The 14656-nt window shown below is 42.1% G+C and overlaps 1 protein-coding gene across 7 annotated transcripts in view; it reads right to left on the reverse strand.

Moving 5' to 3' along the window:
* Positions 1 to 5223: 5223 nt before the first annotated feature.
* Positions 5224 to 14656, reverse strand: part of GNAQ (G protein subunit alpha q) — a 220151-nt gene continuing 210718 nt past the window's right edge. For 6 of the 7 annotated variants that reach the window (XM_040988791.1, XM_040988790.1, XM_040988794.1 and 3 more), the window contains one exon: positions 7983 to 12460. In XM_040988791.1, coding sequence (XP_040844725.1) covers positions 12270 to 12460 — 191 coding nt within the window. In that variant the 3' untranslated portion in view covers positions 7983 to 12269. Of the gene's footprint in view, positions 5701 to 7982; positions 12461 to 14656 lie in introns of those variants that run through there. The other variant, XM_040988792.1, reaches the window with a different exon arrangement.

The raw sequence follows: 14656 nt of genomic DNA on the forward strand, positions 1-14656 counted from the left end.
CATTTTATGAAAACAGATGTCTAGTAAACATGCAGGCTTTATGTATCAAGAGGCAAAATTGAGCACATTTGTGCAGGTACTTACAAAACCACTTAAATGTAATCATTTCAAAATGTCGAGATTACCCTTATTTCAAAACCATACACATAAAGGAATTCAAAATGAAAAAAAGACTTTAAAATGGATTAGAACTATAAGACTCTTAGAGGCATAAACGTTCATGACCTTGAATTAGGCAACAATCCCCCATAGGAGACACCAAAAGCAAATGTAGATAAAGTGTACTTCATCAGAAGATTTCTGTTCATGGAAGGACACTGTTAAGAAACTGAAGGACAGGTTTTCGGCCCAGCAGTTGAGACATTGGTTAAGAGGTTTGCATGCCAACTTCCTATGCCTGGACTTGAGTACTGGCTCCATGTCTAATTCCAGATTCCTGACGAGGCAGACACTGTGTGGCAACTAATGATGGCGAAAGTTATTGGGTTCAGAGCCGATGCTGTGGCTCAACAGGCCAATCCTCTACTGTTCAGTGCTGCCATCCCATATGCATGCTGGTTCGAGTCCTGGTTGCTTCACTTCAGATCCTACTCCTTGCTTGTGGTCTGGGAAAGCAGCGGAGGATGGCTCAAGTCCTTGGGCCCCTGTGGAGCCACATGGAAGACCCCGAAGAGGCTCCTGGTTCTTAGCTTTAGATCAGCTCAGCTCTGGCCAAAGTGGCCATTTGGGGGAGTAAAACAGTGGATGGAAGGTCTTTTTCTGCCTCTCCTTCTCTCTGCAAATCTGCTTTTCTTAAAAAAAAAAAAAAAGAAAGAAAGAAGAAAAGAAAAGAAGAGAAAAAAATAGTTGGGGATTTCAGTCTGAGTCATGCCCATTGCAGCATGAGAAGAGTGAACCAGTGGGGTGCTCTCCGTGTCTTGCATCAATTGACTGATTGATTTAAAAGGCAAAGTGACAGAGAGACTGTGGCTTAACCTGCAACATGACAGCATTAGGCCCTTTGTTTTTCACTCTTCCTTAAAAAAAAGAAAGCCATTACAAAAATTAAAAATGAAATTGGAAGTGAAAGGCATCCTCAAGAGTAAGAGAAAAATATTGCCAATGTTGTCTAATAAGTGTTTATTATTAATCGGTGAAGAATGCCTGAAACCCATCCTCAAAAAGACAGCATGGCTAGACTCTTAGAGGGGACAACAGAGTAGATTAAAAGATATTTCTCAAAAGAAGATCTACAAATGGCCAACCTACATAGGACCCACCAGTTTTATTAGAAACATATTCAAAAGAATTTGGGGCCAGCATCATGGTATAGCAGCTTAAGTCTCCATCCTTGGTATGAGCAGCCACTATGGGCACCTATTTGAGTCTTGGCTGCTCCGCTTCCCAGCCAGCTTGTGGCCTGGGAAAGTAGCCAAGGACAGCCCAAAGCCTTGGGACCCTGTGCCCGCGTGGGAGACCTGGAGGAAGCTTCTGGCTTCTGGCTTCTAGCTTTGACCTAGCCCAGGCCCAGCCATTGCGGCCATTTGGGGAGTGAACCAGTGGATGGAAGAGCTCCTCTTTAATTTTTCTCTCTCTCAGTCTGTCAGATAAATGAGCATAAATCAAGAAATGAAAAAGGAGAAAGGCAGAGGGAAGGCAGACTTGCTGTGCTTCCTGGAGCTGGATGTGTGAACATCGTCCTGGATGTGGGGACATGGGCCTCTGTGCTGCTCAGCTGCAGCTGGCTTGTCACCCAGCCTCCCTAACACCTGGCCACTCCCCTGACACAGGCCCTCTCCTCTAAACACATGGGTCTCCAGCTGACTCCCTCTCTCTGGATTCCTAGGTCCCGTAACATACATGAAACTTGACAACAGTATTCTAAATGAAATAAGCTGGGCACAGGAGGACACATATTGTTCAACTTTACTTACATGCAACAGAATAAGAAAATTCACAGACAGAACATAGAATGGAGGTAACTAGGGAATGAAGCCGGTTGTTGAATAAGTTCAGAGACAGCAGATTTTCTCATCATTGGTTGGTTTGCTCTCAGGTGCTACCACAGCCAGGGCTGGGCCAGGGCACAGCCAGGAGCACGAGCTTCGTCTGGGTCTCCCACGCAGATGCAGGGCCACATACTTGAGTCATCTTTTACTGCTTTATGGGGCCGTTAGTTGGGAGGTGGGCTGGAAGTGGAACAATTGGGACATGAACTGGTACCCACATAGGATGCCAGTGTCATGGGTAGTTGCCACACCTGCTCCAGCACAAGGCAGATCCTGGAAAACTTTTGGAAATAGGTAGCCGTGCTGGATATATGATGCTGACACAGTAATTATTGCCACAGAATGGCAAAATGTGTGTTTTATATGTATTGCAATAAAACACTTGTTAAAAAAAAAAGGTTTTCTGGATAAAGTTTGAAATTAAATTTCCTCAATAATGTTATAATTGCTTTCCTGTCTCAAGCATAGAGTAACGATCATTTTCAACATCTGCATGCTATTACACTCTATAACTGCACCATAATTTTAAACATCCACTTTTGATTGTTCCCAAAATAAATATGGAAATTATAACAGGTGCATGTTTTTATTTATCTGACTGATGGTGTCTCCTTGGTATATTGCTAGCAGAGGATCTGTTAAGTGAGATGGCATAGTTCACTAAAACTTTGACAAGATGTTGCCCAGGACACCCTCCAGAAAGATTAATCCAACTCACCTCCCCTGTGTCACATATAATCTTCCTTATTCTCAACATCTGGGCACCATTAGACTTTTTAATCTTTTCCAATCCATCCAGTGGAGACTGAGATCTTATTTTTTTTATTTGCTTTATTTGAGTATATAAGACATTGTACATCTTTCCCTTTATTTAAAAACTTGTTTATGTATTTGAAAGGTAGAATTATAGCAAGAGGGAGAGGGAGAGAGAGGAGAGAGAGAGAGAGAGAGAGAGAGAGAGAGAGAGAGAGAGAGAGAGCTCAAACAGCTGGTTCACTTGCCAATGTCTGAAACAACACAACCCGGCTGGCCCAGGCCAGAGCTATGAGCTGAGACATTAACCTTCCAGTCCCATGTGGGAGATGGGAACACAGCCACACGAGTTACCTCCTCTGCCACCCAAGGGGCCACCTTAACAGGAAGCTAGAGTCCTGAAGAGGGTGTGGACATCAGGCCCAGGTAACCCTATATATGTCACATGTCTTTAACCAGCACTTTAACTTATAGGCCCTATGTCTGTTCCTTCCTACCTTTAAAAAAATAATCTGCTTACTAAACTCTCCTTGGTTCATCACCATCTGCTTCCCATTGCAACCCCATGGCAACCGTGCTTCTGTCCCATTTGACCCAAGAGTCCTAATGTGTGAACATTGGAAAGCATTTTCAGGTTCCTGCTCTCCTTGGGTGGTCCCAACGCCTGATGTTAATAGCAGAGTAAAGGCTGAGGGCGGGTCTCCTGCATCCCTACTAAGTGCTCTTTTGTTGTGCTGCACCACCTCGCCGAGGGAGCCTGTTCACCACAACCACGGGCTTTGCTATTGGAATAAATGCTGTCAGGCCCTGGCTGGAGTCAAGGACATTCCCCGGGCTGGAAGGAGTCTCCGATGTTGGAGCCAAATGCTGAGGACTGGATCCAGAGAAAATAAATGAACAAGGAAAGACTGTGATGCATTAATGTGCTCTAACTGCATGATTTATTTGCTTAATAGCTGATGAAAAAGAGCATGGTATTTAACTATTTCTTTTCCAAACCTCATGTGCATCCTTTTCAATTCAACCAACGAGTAGTCTAATAGAGTCCTTCGGATTTCTACTTACTGCTTTTCACGTAAAATTCAGCCAATAACAAGCTGTAACACCAGTCACAAAAGAGCATCCATGCTACTATTCCACTCGTATGCAATGTCCGGACTCAGCAAGCAAAGCTTGGGGGACAGAAAGCTGATTCGTGCTTACCAAAGTCAAGCGGTGGGAGAATGAGGAATGACGTGGAACAGGTATGGATTTCTTTGTGGGAGTGATAACAGGTCCTAAAGTTATGACAGTGATGGATGTGCAAGGTTTAAATGCTAAGCATTGAAAGCCAATGAATGAAATCTTTTAAGAGGGTGAATTTTATGCTTCCATAGTTGGATCACAATGAAGCTATTCCCCAAAAGAAATATTTACAGGAACCAGTGCTTCTCTCTACACTAATATATTTCCATGCCATTAAATTTTTTCAATAAGGCTGTTAAGCAAGTTATTAATCATGCCATCAAACAAATGAAGAAACTGAGATGCCAGGAAGCGATCTCACTCAATGTACATAGCCACTCAGCAGGTTGAACAGCAGGCAATCAAACCCACATCTATACAGTCCCAAGCCTCTTGGGTTAATTGTTCATTCTTTGCTTACTCGTGTGGTCATTGTTACTGTACATGTGATGAAGACTGCTCACTGAAAAGAGGCCACAACACATTGGTATCTGAAATATGTCTTGATAAAGCAGTTATCCCGTATGTTTCGTAACTCATCTACCAAAATCTTTCTTAGAGGTTGTCTACAGACTAAACGGATACCATGGCACAACTCTGCTCCCTTCCCTGGCCCTTCCAGCTGTGAGAAGCAGTTCAGTTGTCTCGACTGTGTAGCTGAAGGCCAGACTGCAGATCTGAGGGTCAGACTGGGATTTACCGAATGTATGAGGTGCTGTCTGGCAGAATGTCAAAGTTGTCTTAAATCTTCCCATATTTGGTAATATACCTCTCTTTCTCTCTCCTCCCCCACCTTCCCCTTCTCCTCTTCCTATTCATTTTGAAGATTTTCAATTGCACTTCACAGATGGATTTCAGCTGGTCCTTTCTTCCTGTTATGTAAACTTGACAATTATTATTTGGACTACATTTCAACCATTGTTCCTTGAACTTCAACCATCCAACATACTTAAAGAGTGAAACCAACTGTTAAAATGCACCAGAAAATCTTTAACTGTGAATTGCTGTCAGGGTTCAGGAACAACACTTGACCCTTTCAGCACCACCATAGCCTGACCTCTTTGTATAGAGTTTCAGACATTTGTTTTTTCAAACAAGCCTTTGGAAGAAAGTCAGATGTGATTCTCACCTTTGCTCTTCTACTAGTAAGATATTTTTTCCTTTGGCTTCTTTAAAGATTTTATCTTTCAATTTCTGCCGCTTCGATGTAACATTCCTAGGTTTCCTTTTTCCAGAACTGGGGTAATACCTTCCTCAGTGATCTGGACTCAGACTGAGAGTACCAAGGGCCTTATCAACATCCCATCAGAAGCAGCCCATCTCAAAGGGATCGGCCACGTGTGTTCATAGAGCCCTGCATAGAATGCTGGCTGGAACAGGCTACAGAAGGCAGGCACCCTGGCAGCCCTGCCTCCAGTGCTTAGGAAACATGGGCTAGTTGCCTTATTTTATCCACAGGCTTTTGGAATAGAGAAACCTCTGGGTTCTGCATTCTTGGGAAAAAACAGGAAGAGAAAATCAACAGCGATCAACAAATTTGAGTCACTGAGAATTCAAAAAGAACCTTTCCAATTTTCCCTAGGTACTTTCCAATTTTCGAGACTTACATTTTAGAACCAGGACCTTGCTTGCAGGGACCTAGGAGCTCCGGTGAGATGAAATACGTTCAGTCCTGTAGGAGATGGATCCATGTTTAACTGGTAATGGCAACGAAATAAAGCCATGATGGTAATGCCTAGGTCATTTAAAACAAAGCAAATCAGTTAGAAACACGTGCCTAACTCCCGCCTTCCATGTTCCAATTCCTACATCTCAAAACGGGCCGTGACTCTGTATACCGCACTGAGGAATATGGCAATAGCTCAAAACTGGACAGTTTGATCCACCCAGTAAAATATACCATTGTTGTTCCTTAGGATTAAGTTGCACCCCGACTTGTTGTTGAGGCGTTAGTGGCTCAGGCCAGTGTCACAACCCAGGAGGAAGATGAGAAGAGGTGGGGAAGATGCAAAGCCGAGCAGAAACACTTTGGGGCAATCTGCTTTCTCATGGTTTATACAGAAAGTACAGGAAAAACTCGGTCCAGGCGGGCTTGCTCCAAGAGTAAAAGGTCAAGAGAATATTTGGCCCAAATGATACTCAGCAAGCTTGTGCCTTTCTTCCATGCTGAGGGTGAATGCCCTGGTTTCTAGGTAGCCACAGGACAGGTCACTCCAGTAAGTTCTGAAAGGCAATCCTCAATGAACAAAGCAACCAGAAATAAAACAGGCAAGCACAGCCTCAGTGATTTTTGAGCAAAAAATGGCTCTCTCCTCTGATCTGTCTGGTTGTAACAGTATCGAAACCACACAAAATGCCATCAGCAAGGTCTGGGCTGCCAGGCAGGAAGATTTGATCGCAACAAACCAGAAGTTTTGTGGCGGTTTTCAATCCCCACACGGGCATCTGCATTCTAGAAAATCACTTGCCACTACTGCCTCAACTCCAAAAAATTTCCTCAAGAAAAGAAAGCTAGTTTGTCATGAACCTTGCTTAGATGTGTTTCTCAAAGTCAAAACTACTACACCCCTTTGCTTTTCCAATGTGGAACAGACCTGCTCCTTACCAACTGTTCCAATGAGGATGACTGTTTTAACTAATCCAAGCAGGTGCTGGCAGCCAGTGTGCTAGTCAGCAAACTGGGGGAGACAAGATGATTCTTTATTAAGTAGAAGACGGTTTCAGGTTGCAAATGGGTGGTTCTTTTTAAGTCTTTATTGAGCAGCTATTACACTTTTGAACAGTTGAATATAGTCTACATTTGGGAAATTTTTCAAAGAGCAAATCTGATAAACACCACTAATATGTATGGTTCCACTAAAGGAGACTGACATTTCTGATAAAGCAGGAAAATAGGTATGTAGAAATCATTAAATTTGTATGTTTTGGCAAATAAAGGTGTATTCTAGAAAGTGTTTTAAAGAAGAAAAGGTGAATTTCAGTAGTCCTTATGATTAAAAAAAAAAAAAAAACCTCAAGAGGGCTTAGGCAACTTCAAGAGAAGCAAAACTCAAAATGAAGAATACTGTAGTACAAAATTATGGCCAAAAAATACTGTATTTTTAACCAGCAAGATCATCGGGGTATTATTATACAACATTAGGTGGGTTTTTTCTTTTCTTTTTTTTTTTTGCAAAACTAGTTCCCATCCCCAAACAATAGACAATACATGCATTTGAATGACATTATAAGAACAGTAAATATGATTCTTTTAAATACTGTAAGTTAAAAATGTTTTGACAAAACTCCCTAAATACATAGGTTTAGTAAGAGTTTCCAACATGATGATGGGTGAGGAATCCAGCAAGAAGTTGCATTTGGAGAGTTCTTTGAGGAAAAGAATCCACCAAAACATGTGTTTCAATCAAAGCAACCTGGACAAAATTACACAATAGCTTTCCATTGTTCTTAAGCTTAAAAATATTCTACTGGAGAATACTTCACCAAACTCTTACATAGAAGTCAGATTTTTTTTTTTTTACCCAAATAAGATTCGATTTTCCCTAACAGGTGTTTTCATAACAACTACTGGGTTGGAATCATCTAGGAAAATGGAGGATACATGATAAAGTAATGAGGAAATAAATATTTAAGCACCTGCTCTGTGCTAAGTGTTTATGCAAACTTTGAACACACAATTCTGGAGGCAAGAGTGTCACGGAAGGGCAGCAATAGTTGGGAAGACAGCAGGGAATGGTTTGTTATTCTGTGAGAAAAACACGACAAGTTTAGACTGTACTAAGTTATCTACTAAATAGCAGGTGTCTAGCTCCAAAAACCTCTAGCTGACCATAAACACCGAAGCCATTTGATGGAACGAAAATGAAATCCCTAAGACACAGTTACCAGGACAGATCTACTAATGCCACATATGCTGGAATTATGTAAAAAGATAAACATATTATATTATTAGATTCAGTGTGTGTGTGTGTGTGTGTTTCTAAAGAAAGATCTACCTTGGTAAAAAAAAACATGAAATGTATACCAAGCACACTTTATTTGTATCAATTGAGATGTTGTTAATTACCAATTAAGTGGTTTTGAACCCTTGTTTAATGTTAAGAAGAGCAGCAATATACATTACAATATTTGGGTACACTTTATTTTAATATGGGTTAACATTCTGCTATTGTTTCATTCATTCTTTTGAGAAACTAAAAAACAAAGAGAAACCAAGGGGATCTGAGGGTAACTTTCAACTAACAAAGTCTTTGCAATTTCTCATTAGACAGCCCTTTCTTCCCAGTGTTATTATTATTTTTTGCAAATAATAAAGTCATTTCGACCCAAATCCAGCATAAATAGCTTTCCCCCAATTCCTGACTTAAGACAACTAAAATTTACAATCATGTGGCAGTATAAATTTTAAAATTACAGTTCATACACCTTGACAATCAAGATAGTCTGAAATACAAAAAGTTGCCCTTTAGCTGAATTACCGTTTTTTTTGTTTGTTTTAAATATTAGGCCTGCTAGTTAATCTACAAAACAAACAAACAAATAGACAAACAAAACAAGTTTCAGGTGTTCTTCAAATACTTTTGTAGATGCCTTCTGCTAGTGAACAACAATTGCAGGTTCCTAAGGATTTTTTTTCCAGTCTAATCGTGACATCAACAGAGCTCTTTCTATGGAAAGGTATTAAAACAAAAACAAAAACAAAAATAGAAACAATCAAAACTTCTAGGGGGTTTATGTACTTTTGAGCGGGCACACTATTTCCCTTTGTTTCAGATATGAGGCACACACTTCTGAATTTAAGCTCTGTAAGGCATAGTAGAAACCTCCAATTTACAAGAAGGGGAATCTGTGTGGGGGGACTGCCATGTCACACGCGAAGGGAGAGACGTCTGTAAACTGGTACACTGCGGTGTGGAAGGTGACTCATGAAGTGGCTGCCTGCCTCGGGACACCAAAGGCAGGTTTCTGTGTTTTGTGGTTCCAAACAAGACATGCCCAAGATGCCACACGACTTGCCACGGCCTCCGTGACTACGGCATCACCCCAGGAGCCAGCGGCAACGCCTGCAATGCTTGCAATCATAAGAGAAAGCGTGAGTAAACTTCGTTTGTGGTTTTTTTTGTTTGTTTGTTTGTTTTTTTGTTTTTTTTTTTACAAAACTGAAAAGAATCCCTTCCCGCCCCATCCCCTTTGATAAAATCCCAAAGAAACAAAAAGAAAATCCTTTAGCTTCAATGGACTAGTGTGGCTGCGACTCGGTTTCTCCCGCCTCACTACAGCTAGGGCGATCAATTTTTTTCCTTTCTCGAGAGAAGGGATCCTGTCATGCACCCTAGCAGAAGCAGTGAAGCCACAGACCTTAATTCTGCATAGCAACTTCCTTCCCAATTTCATACAAATAGAACAATCTTTCCCTGTTCCACTCAAGCTTCTTGGAGCTCAGAGATCAGCTTTAAACGACTACATCTACAATAGCTCTATTAAATAGAAGATCTTGATTCACTGTTAACACTTAGGATCTTGTGATGAGGTTTTCTGCATACACACTGTAGGCCTTCAAATGTTGTTTCCTTTTTTTGTGTGTGTGGTTTTTTTTTTGGTGATTTTTTTTTGTTGTGTTTTGTTTTTTTATTTTTTTGTGTTTTGTGTTTTTTAAATTTTTTTTGAATTTTTTTTTTTTATTTACTTATTTTTGTTTGCTGCACCAAATTTAAGATCGCCCTTTCAGGCAAGCAGTGGTCTCTAGCTGTTAAAACATTTCCTTAGTGGATCACAATAGCTTCTAAAACTGCCTTTCTAATAAAGGCCATCAGAGAGGTGATACTAAACTGTGCATTTGCCAAATAAGAATATGAATCGTATAAAAGCTCATATTCCAATCCTAGATCAAATGGCAAAAGTTCTACAAAGTTGGTTTCCATGTTTGTATAAAAGCTCTGACTGATTTTATGTGTTTTGCTATGAAATTACCTTTGGGTCTTATCATCAGTATACCTCTAGTCAGGAATGTGCAAATGGTTTTATACAGCACGATGCTAGTACCGCTCTGTACAACAGTAATGTTTGTTTTTTCTTCTTTTCTAAATGGGAAAAAATATATATATCCCTAGTCAGAAATAAACTGACAAATTTACATTCTCCTCTCTTTAAAAAAGTAAATAAAATAACATTATTCAAAATGTGAAGTAGCTATAAGACATACAATTACACAGATACATATCAATACAGCACATTCAATCTGCCAAAAAAAAATATGAATGATTACAAAGCCAGTATGGATGCTGCGATATCAAGAGATGTACAGTGATTAGAGCAGTCCCGATTGCACTACAGACAGGCAGTCTGTTAATTAAGTTACAGGTGCTTTCTGAGCAAGGAAGAAAAGGAACCTGGGGGGTGTGAGGTTGGGAGAGTCAACAACGAGCACATCTCATTACAATTTTGATACTTATTGAAATAAGCTGTCCATTATCTCCCTTTGCCTTGTTCCCAAACAACCAATGTGATGGAAGTCTGGATTAATGCCAACTAGTATCGAGGCCAGCATCCCGGCGTATTCCAACTCCCAGTGGCTTTGAAACAACCATGATTTCATTTCTTAAACCACGTCTCCAACTTCAGCTGTGTGACAGCAGCTCATTGATACATGTGCTGTACTTTTTGCATTTGCTGAAGAATTGCACATACAGAATTTCAGACACCTCTCCTAGGAGGTTCAGTTACACAAACACACATTCTACGGAATAGTGAGAGGTTACTTTGGAGTTCAGTCCACCAATCTGCCTGCAGTCCAGCTTAACCAGTCACTAATACATGAAGGTCCTGGAGGTGCTTAAACCCACAGTCGCTTCCGATTCTGCAAATGAAAGGTGCCAGCATGAACACTGTCAGCTGATGTTCTTGGCAGATGTATGCAAAATGAAAGAACAGAGAGAGCGAGCAAAACTGGACTTCAAACAAGAAGCTTGCATGATAGGCCACACATGACACTTCTCATTGCTCATCTGGACACTGAACACGAGACATGGACAGCAGACAAAGCAAAGGTTTGGACTGCGAGAACCACATTTACAGTTACCAACTGTTTGGCAATCGCTTCACTCTCGGCCAGCCATTTTAGGCTTCACAGTCTTATTCTCTTATGTTTTAAGATACTGATTTTTTGTTTGTTTGTTTGTTTAAGTTCTTTTTCGTTATTCACAAAAATGCCAGCTTTGGCAAGACATAGCCATAGTAAAAATCACGTTTGAAAACGTGGCCCAAACAGTTACGGGAAGAAAAGACAAAGGAGGGTTGCTTGACACCGTCCCCTCCCCACTACCACCTCCCTCTGCACCCCCAAAAAAGGGGGGTGGGGAGAAGAACCACCTACATGAAAGCATTACAAATCTGCGTAGCAGCTGTTGGGGTAAATGTAGTGTCTGTTGGCATATTTTTTTGGCATCTGCAATTCAAAGAGAAGGTGAGAAAAATCAAAGATGAAGCAGCGAAAAGAGGGAGGCTGGGCAATGGCACGTGGTATTTCAAAAAAGAAAGAACTCCTTCTGGGTATCTGTTCTGGCCTCACTGACTCTGGCAATTTCTTTGAGCAATCAGACAATGGTTGAAGGTAAAAACCTCAAAGAAATGACACTTAACCGTTAGGTAGTTACCCTTCATCCCACTCCAAGGTCAGACAATATATATATATATTATATATATATATATATAAAGGAACACTCCATGTGAATCCAAAACAGTCCATTGGTACCCACCGTATGAACACATGTAACCCTTCGGCACGAACTACACCGGTAAATGAAGCTGATGTGTGATGCCTTAAATCAAATGACATTTCCTGCCTTTATCATTTGAGAGAACCTGACTACTAAGAATGGAACTAGGATAAAGGCAGTTGGAGCCTGGGAGGGGGGGATGGGGATCAGGAAGGCGGTACGGGGCAAGAAACACGGGAATCAGCTTTGTTGTTGTGTTCAACAGAGAAAGAGAGAAACAATTCTTTGTGAGTGCATGACTGAGAAGTTAAAATACATTGAGTCACAAGGTTTTGCCAAAAAAAAAAAAAAAGAGAGAGAGAGAGAGAGAGAGAGAGAGGAAATGTGCTGGGCCTGTACTTCAGCATCCTCTGAATAGTTTAAATAAAATCATAATATTTCCTACAAACTCTGTGGACACGCTCACACAGAGTCCAGGGCGGCAATAAATTAGTATTATGCAAACTGCACGGAAACACAGTCCCTCTTGCGTATCTTCTGTAACCCCCCCCCCCCCGGGAAGGGCAGGGCGGGCTGCTGGGAAGCACGGTCAGACCAGGTTGTACTCTTTCAGGTTCAACTGCAGGATGGTGTCCTTCACGGCTGCGAAGACGAAACGGATGTTCTCGGTGTCTGTGGCGCACGTGAAGTGGGAGTAGATGATTTTGTCACTGTCTGGGTTCAGATCCACGAACATCTTCAGGATGAATTCTCTGGCTGCCTGGGCGTCTCTCTGTGGTCCTGTTAGCCAAGGGAGAGGGAGAGGAGGGATGGTTTGTCAGCTGGCCTGTTAAAGCATGCGGTCACCATCCACCCCGTCATGACATACTGGGCTGCTGCCTATGGAGACAGTATCTGAGCTTGCAGATCTCACTGGTGACAATCACTTCCCCTGAGGCCGCCACTGCACCTATTCCTCCTCCTCGTCACTGCCTCTGCCTGTCCGTCCACAACAGGCACGACTCGAAGACCAGGCCGCCAAGTCAACGCGGCCTGGCCTCCCCTCGCATTGCCAGGGTGGCATGCGGCACTGCTGCTCTTCTTCAGCCAGCGCGGTGATGATGCGCTTCTGCAACTCTCGGCAGCACACTGAGCATGCGTGCACACGTGGATGGCTGCCTCAGGTGCTCGCCCCACTCTGCCGTCACTTCACACACTCTCCAGACTGAAGTCTCACTCAGGACTGGACACTTGTCCCTTGAGGTCAGCCCATCAACGACACTCTGCTAAAGTCTTCTCCAGCTTTCTGGTGCTCTCAGCAATCTGTAGCAATCAACTCATTATGTGGGGGATATGCAAATTGATTTACATTGCTTTGCATTTGTTCAGGGCATCATGGACGTCAAACCTGGGCTGCGATCACTTGAAAGAGGGCCATGATATATTTATCTGGGTACATTAGAAACCCAACAGATTCTTAGATACGACACCCCAGCATGGGTAATGAACGAAAAAATAAAGTGTCTTTCATCCAAGCAAAAAAACGTTGTGCATCAGAGAACATTATCAAGAAAGTGAAGAGACACTGTAGATAGTGGGCAAAAACAGTAACCTGCAATTCATACCCCAGGTAGAAGTTTAGCATCCACACAATGTGAAGATCTCTTACAGCTGGATTACAAAAAATGGGGATAAGAAGTGAGGAGAAGGTCTGGCTAAACCCATGTCTTGCATACACCAGGATCTCATATGGGCACCCATCCGTGTCCCAACTGCTCTCCATCCCATCCAGCTCCCTGCTGTGGCCTGGGAAAACAGTAGAGGATGACTCAATGCCTTGGGACCCACAGGAACCTCCTGGCTCCTGGCTTTAGACCGGCTCAGCTCCAAACATTGCAGCCACTTGGGGAGCGAATCAGCGGACAGAAGATCTTTTTCTCTCTGCATCTCTCTCTCTGTAAATCTACATAGATCTTAAAAAAAAAAAGTTGAGGCGAGACTTCTCCCAAGACACACTGACGACCAGTAACTGTAGAAGACACTCCATGCTGTAAACCACTTGGGGAAGTAACTAAATAGAAACTGGGAGATGCCTCTATTTGCATATTCAAGTGGTTATAATCATAATAATTTCAATAATAATAGGAAAATAGCAAATGCTGGTGAGGATGAGTAGCAATCTGAACTTGCAAGGCTGTGGGTAGAATACAATGGTGCTCTAGCACAGCCCCACAGACAAGGACTTGCTGCCTTCCCCACAAGCTAACCACAGGAACATCATAGGGCCCAGCCCCCGCAGTCCTGGGCATGTGCACGGCAGCCTTATCCACGACAGACAGCAGAAAGGGGCCAATAACAAGTGTTCACCAGCCAAGCAATGAAGAGCCGAAGGTGCTATATCCACAACTTGAAAATAAACCAGACATATAAGAACGAATATTGGGGGCTAGCTTTGTGGAGCAGTGGTCTATGTGGCTGCTTACAGAATCCTCTATCAGACTGACAGTTCAAGTCCTGGCTGTCCAACTTCCAATCCAGCTTGCTGCTAATGTCCCAGGGAGAGCAGCAGGCGATGACACAAGTGTCTGGGTTCCTCTTGCCCATAGCAGAAACCTGCACAGCGTTCCTGGCTCTTGGCTTCAAATTGGCCCAGCACAATGTGTGGTGGCCACCTGCGAGTGAACCAGTGCATAGAAGAGCTCTTTGTCTTTCCTTGTCACTCTGCGTTTCAAACAGATATATATTTAAAAAGAAGAAGAAATACTGTATAAACCCACTAATATAGACTATACAGGTCCAAACAGGAAAAAATAGAGAGGTTCCTAGGAGCTGGGAGAGAGAGTAACTAGATATTGTTACTCAACCGAGATGGTAAAAACATTTTGGAAATATTGGTTATGGCTGTACAATGCTGTAAATATACTAGTTTTATAGCATTTCAAATAAAAAATGATTAAAAGGAAAAATTTTATATATATTTATAATTTTAGAAATCAT

Source organism: Ochotona curzoniae, unplaced genomic scaffold, assembly GCF_017591425.1.
Source record: "Ochotona curzoniae isolate NIBS_2020 unplaced genomic scaffold, NIBS_Ocur_1.0 contig_50, whole genome shotgun sequence".
Lineage (NCBI taxonomy): Eukaryota > Metazoa > Chordata > Mammalia > Lagomorpha > Ochotonidae > Ochotona > Ochotona curzoniae.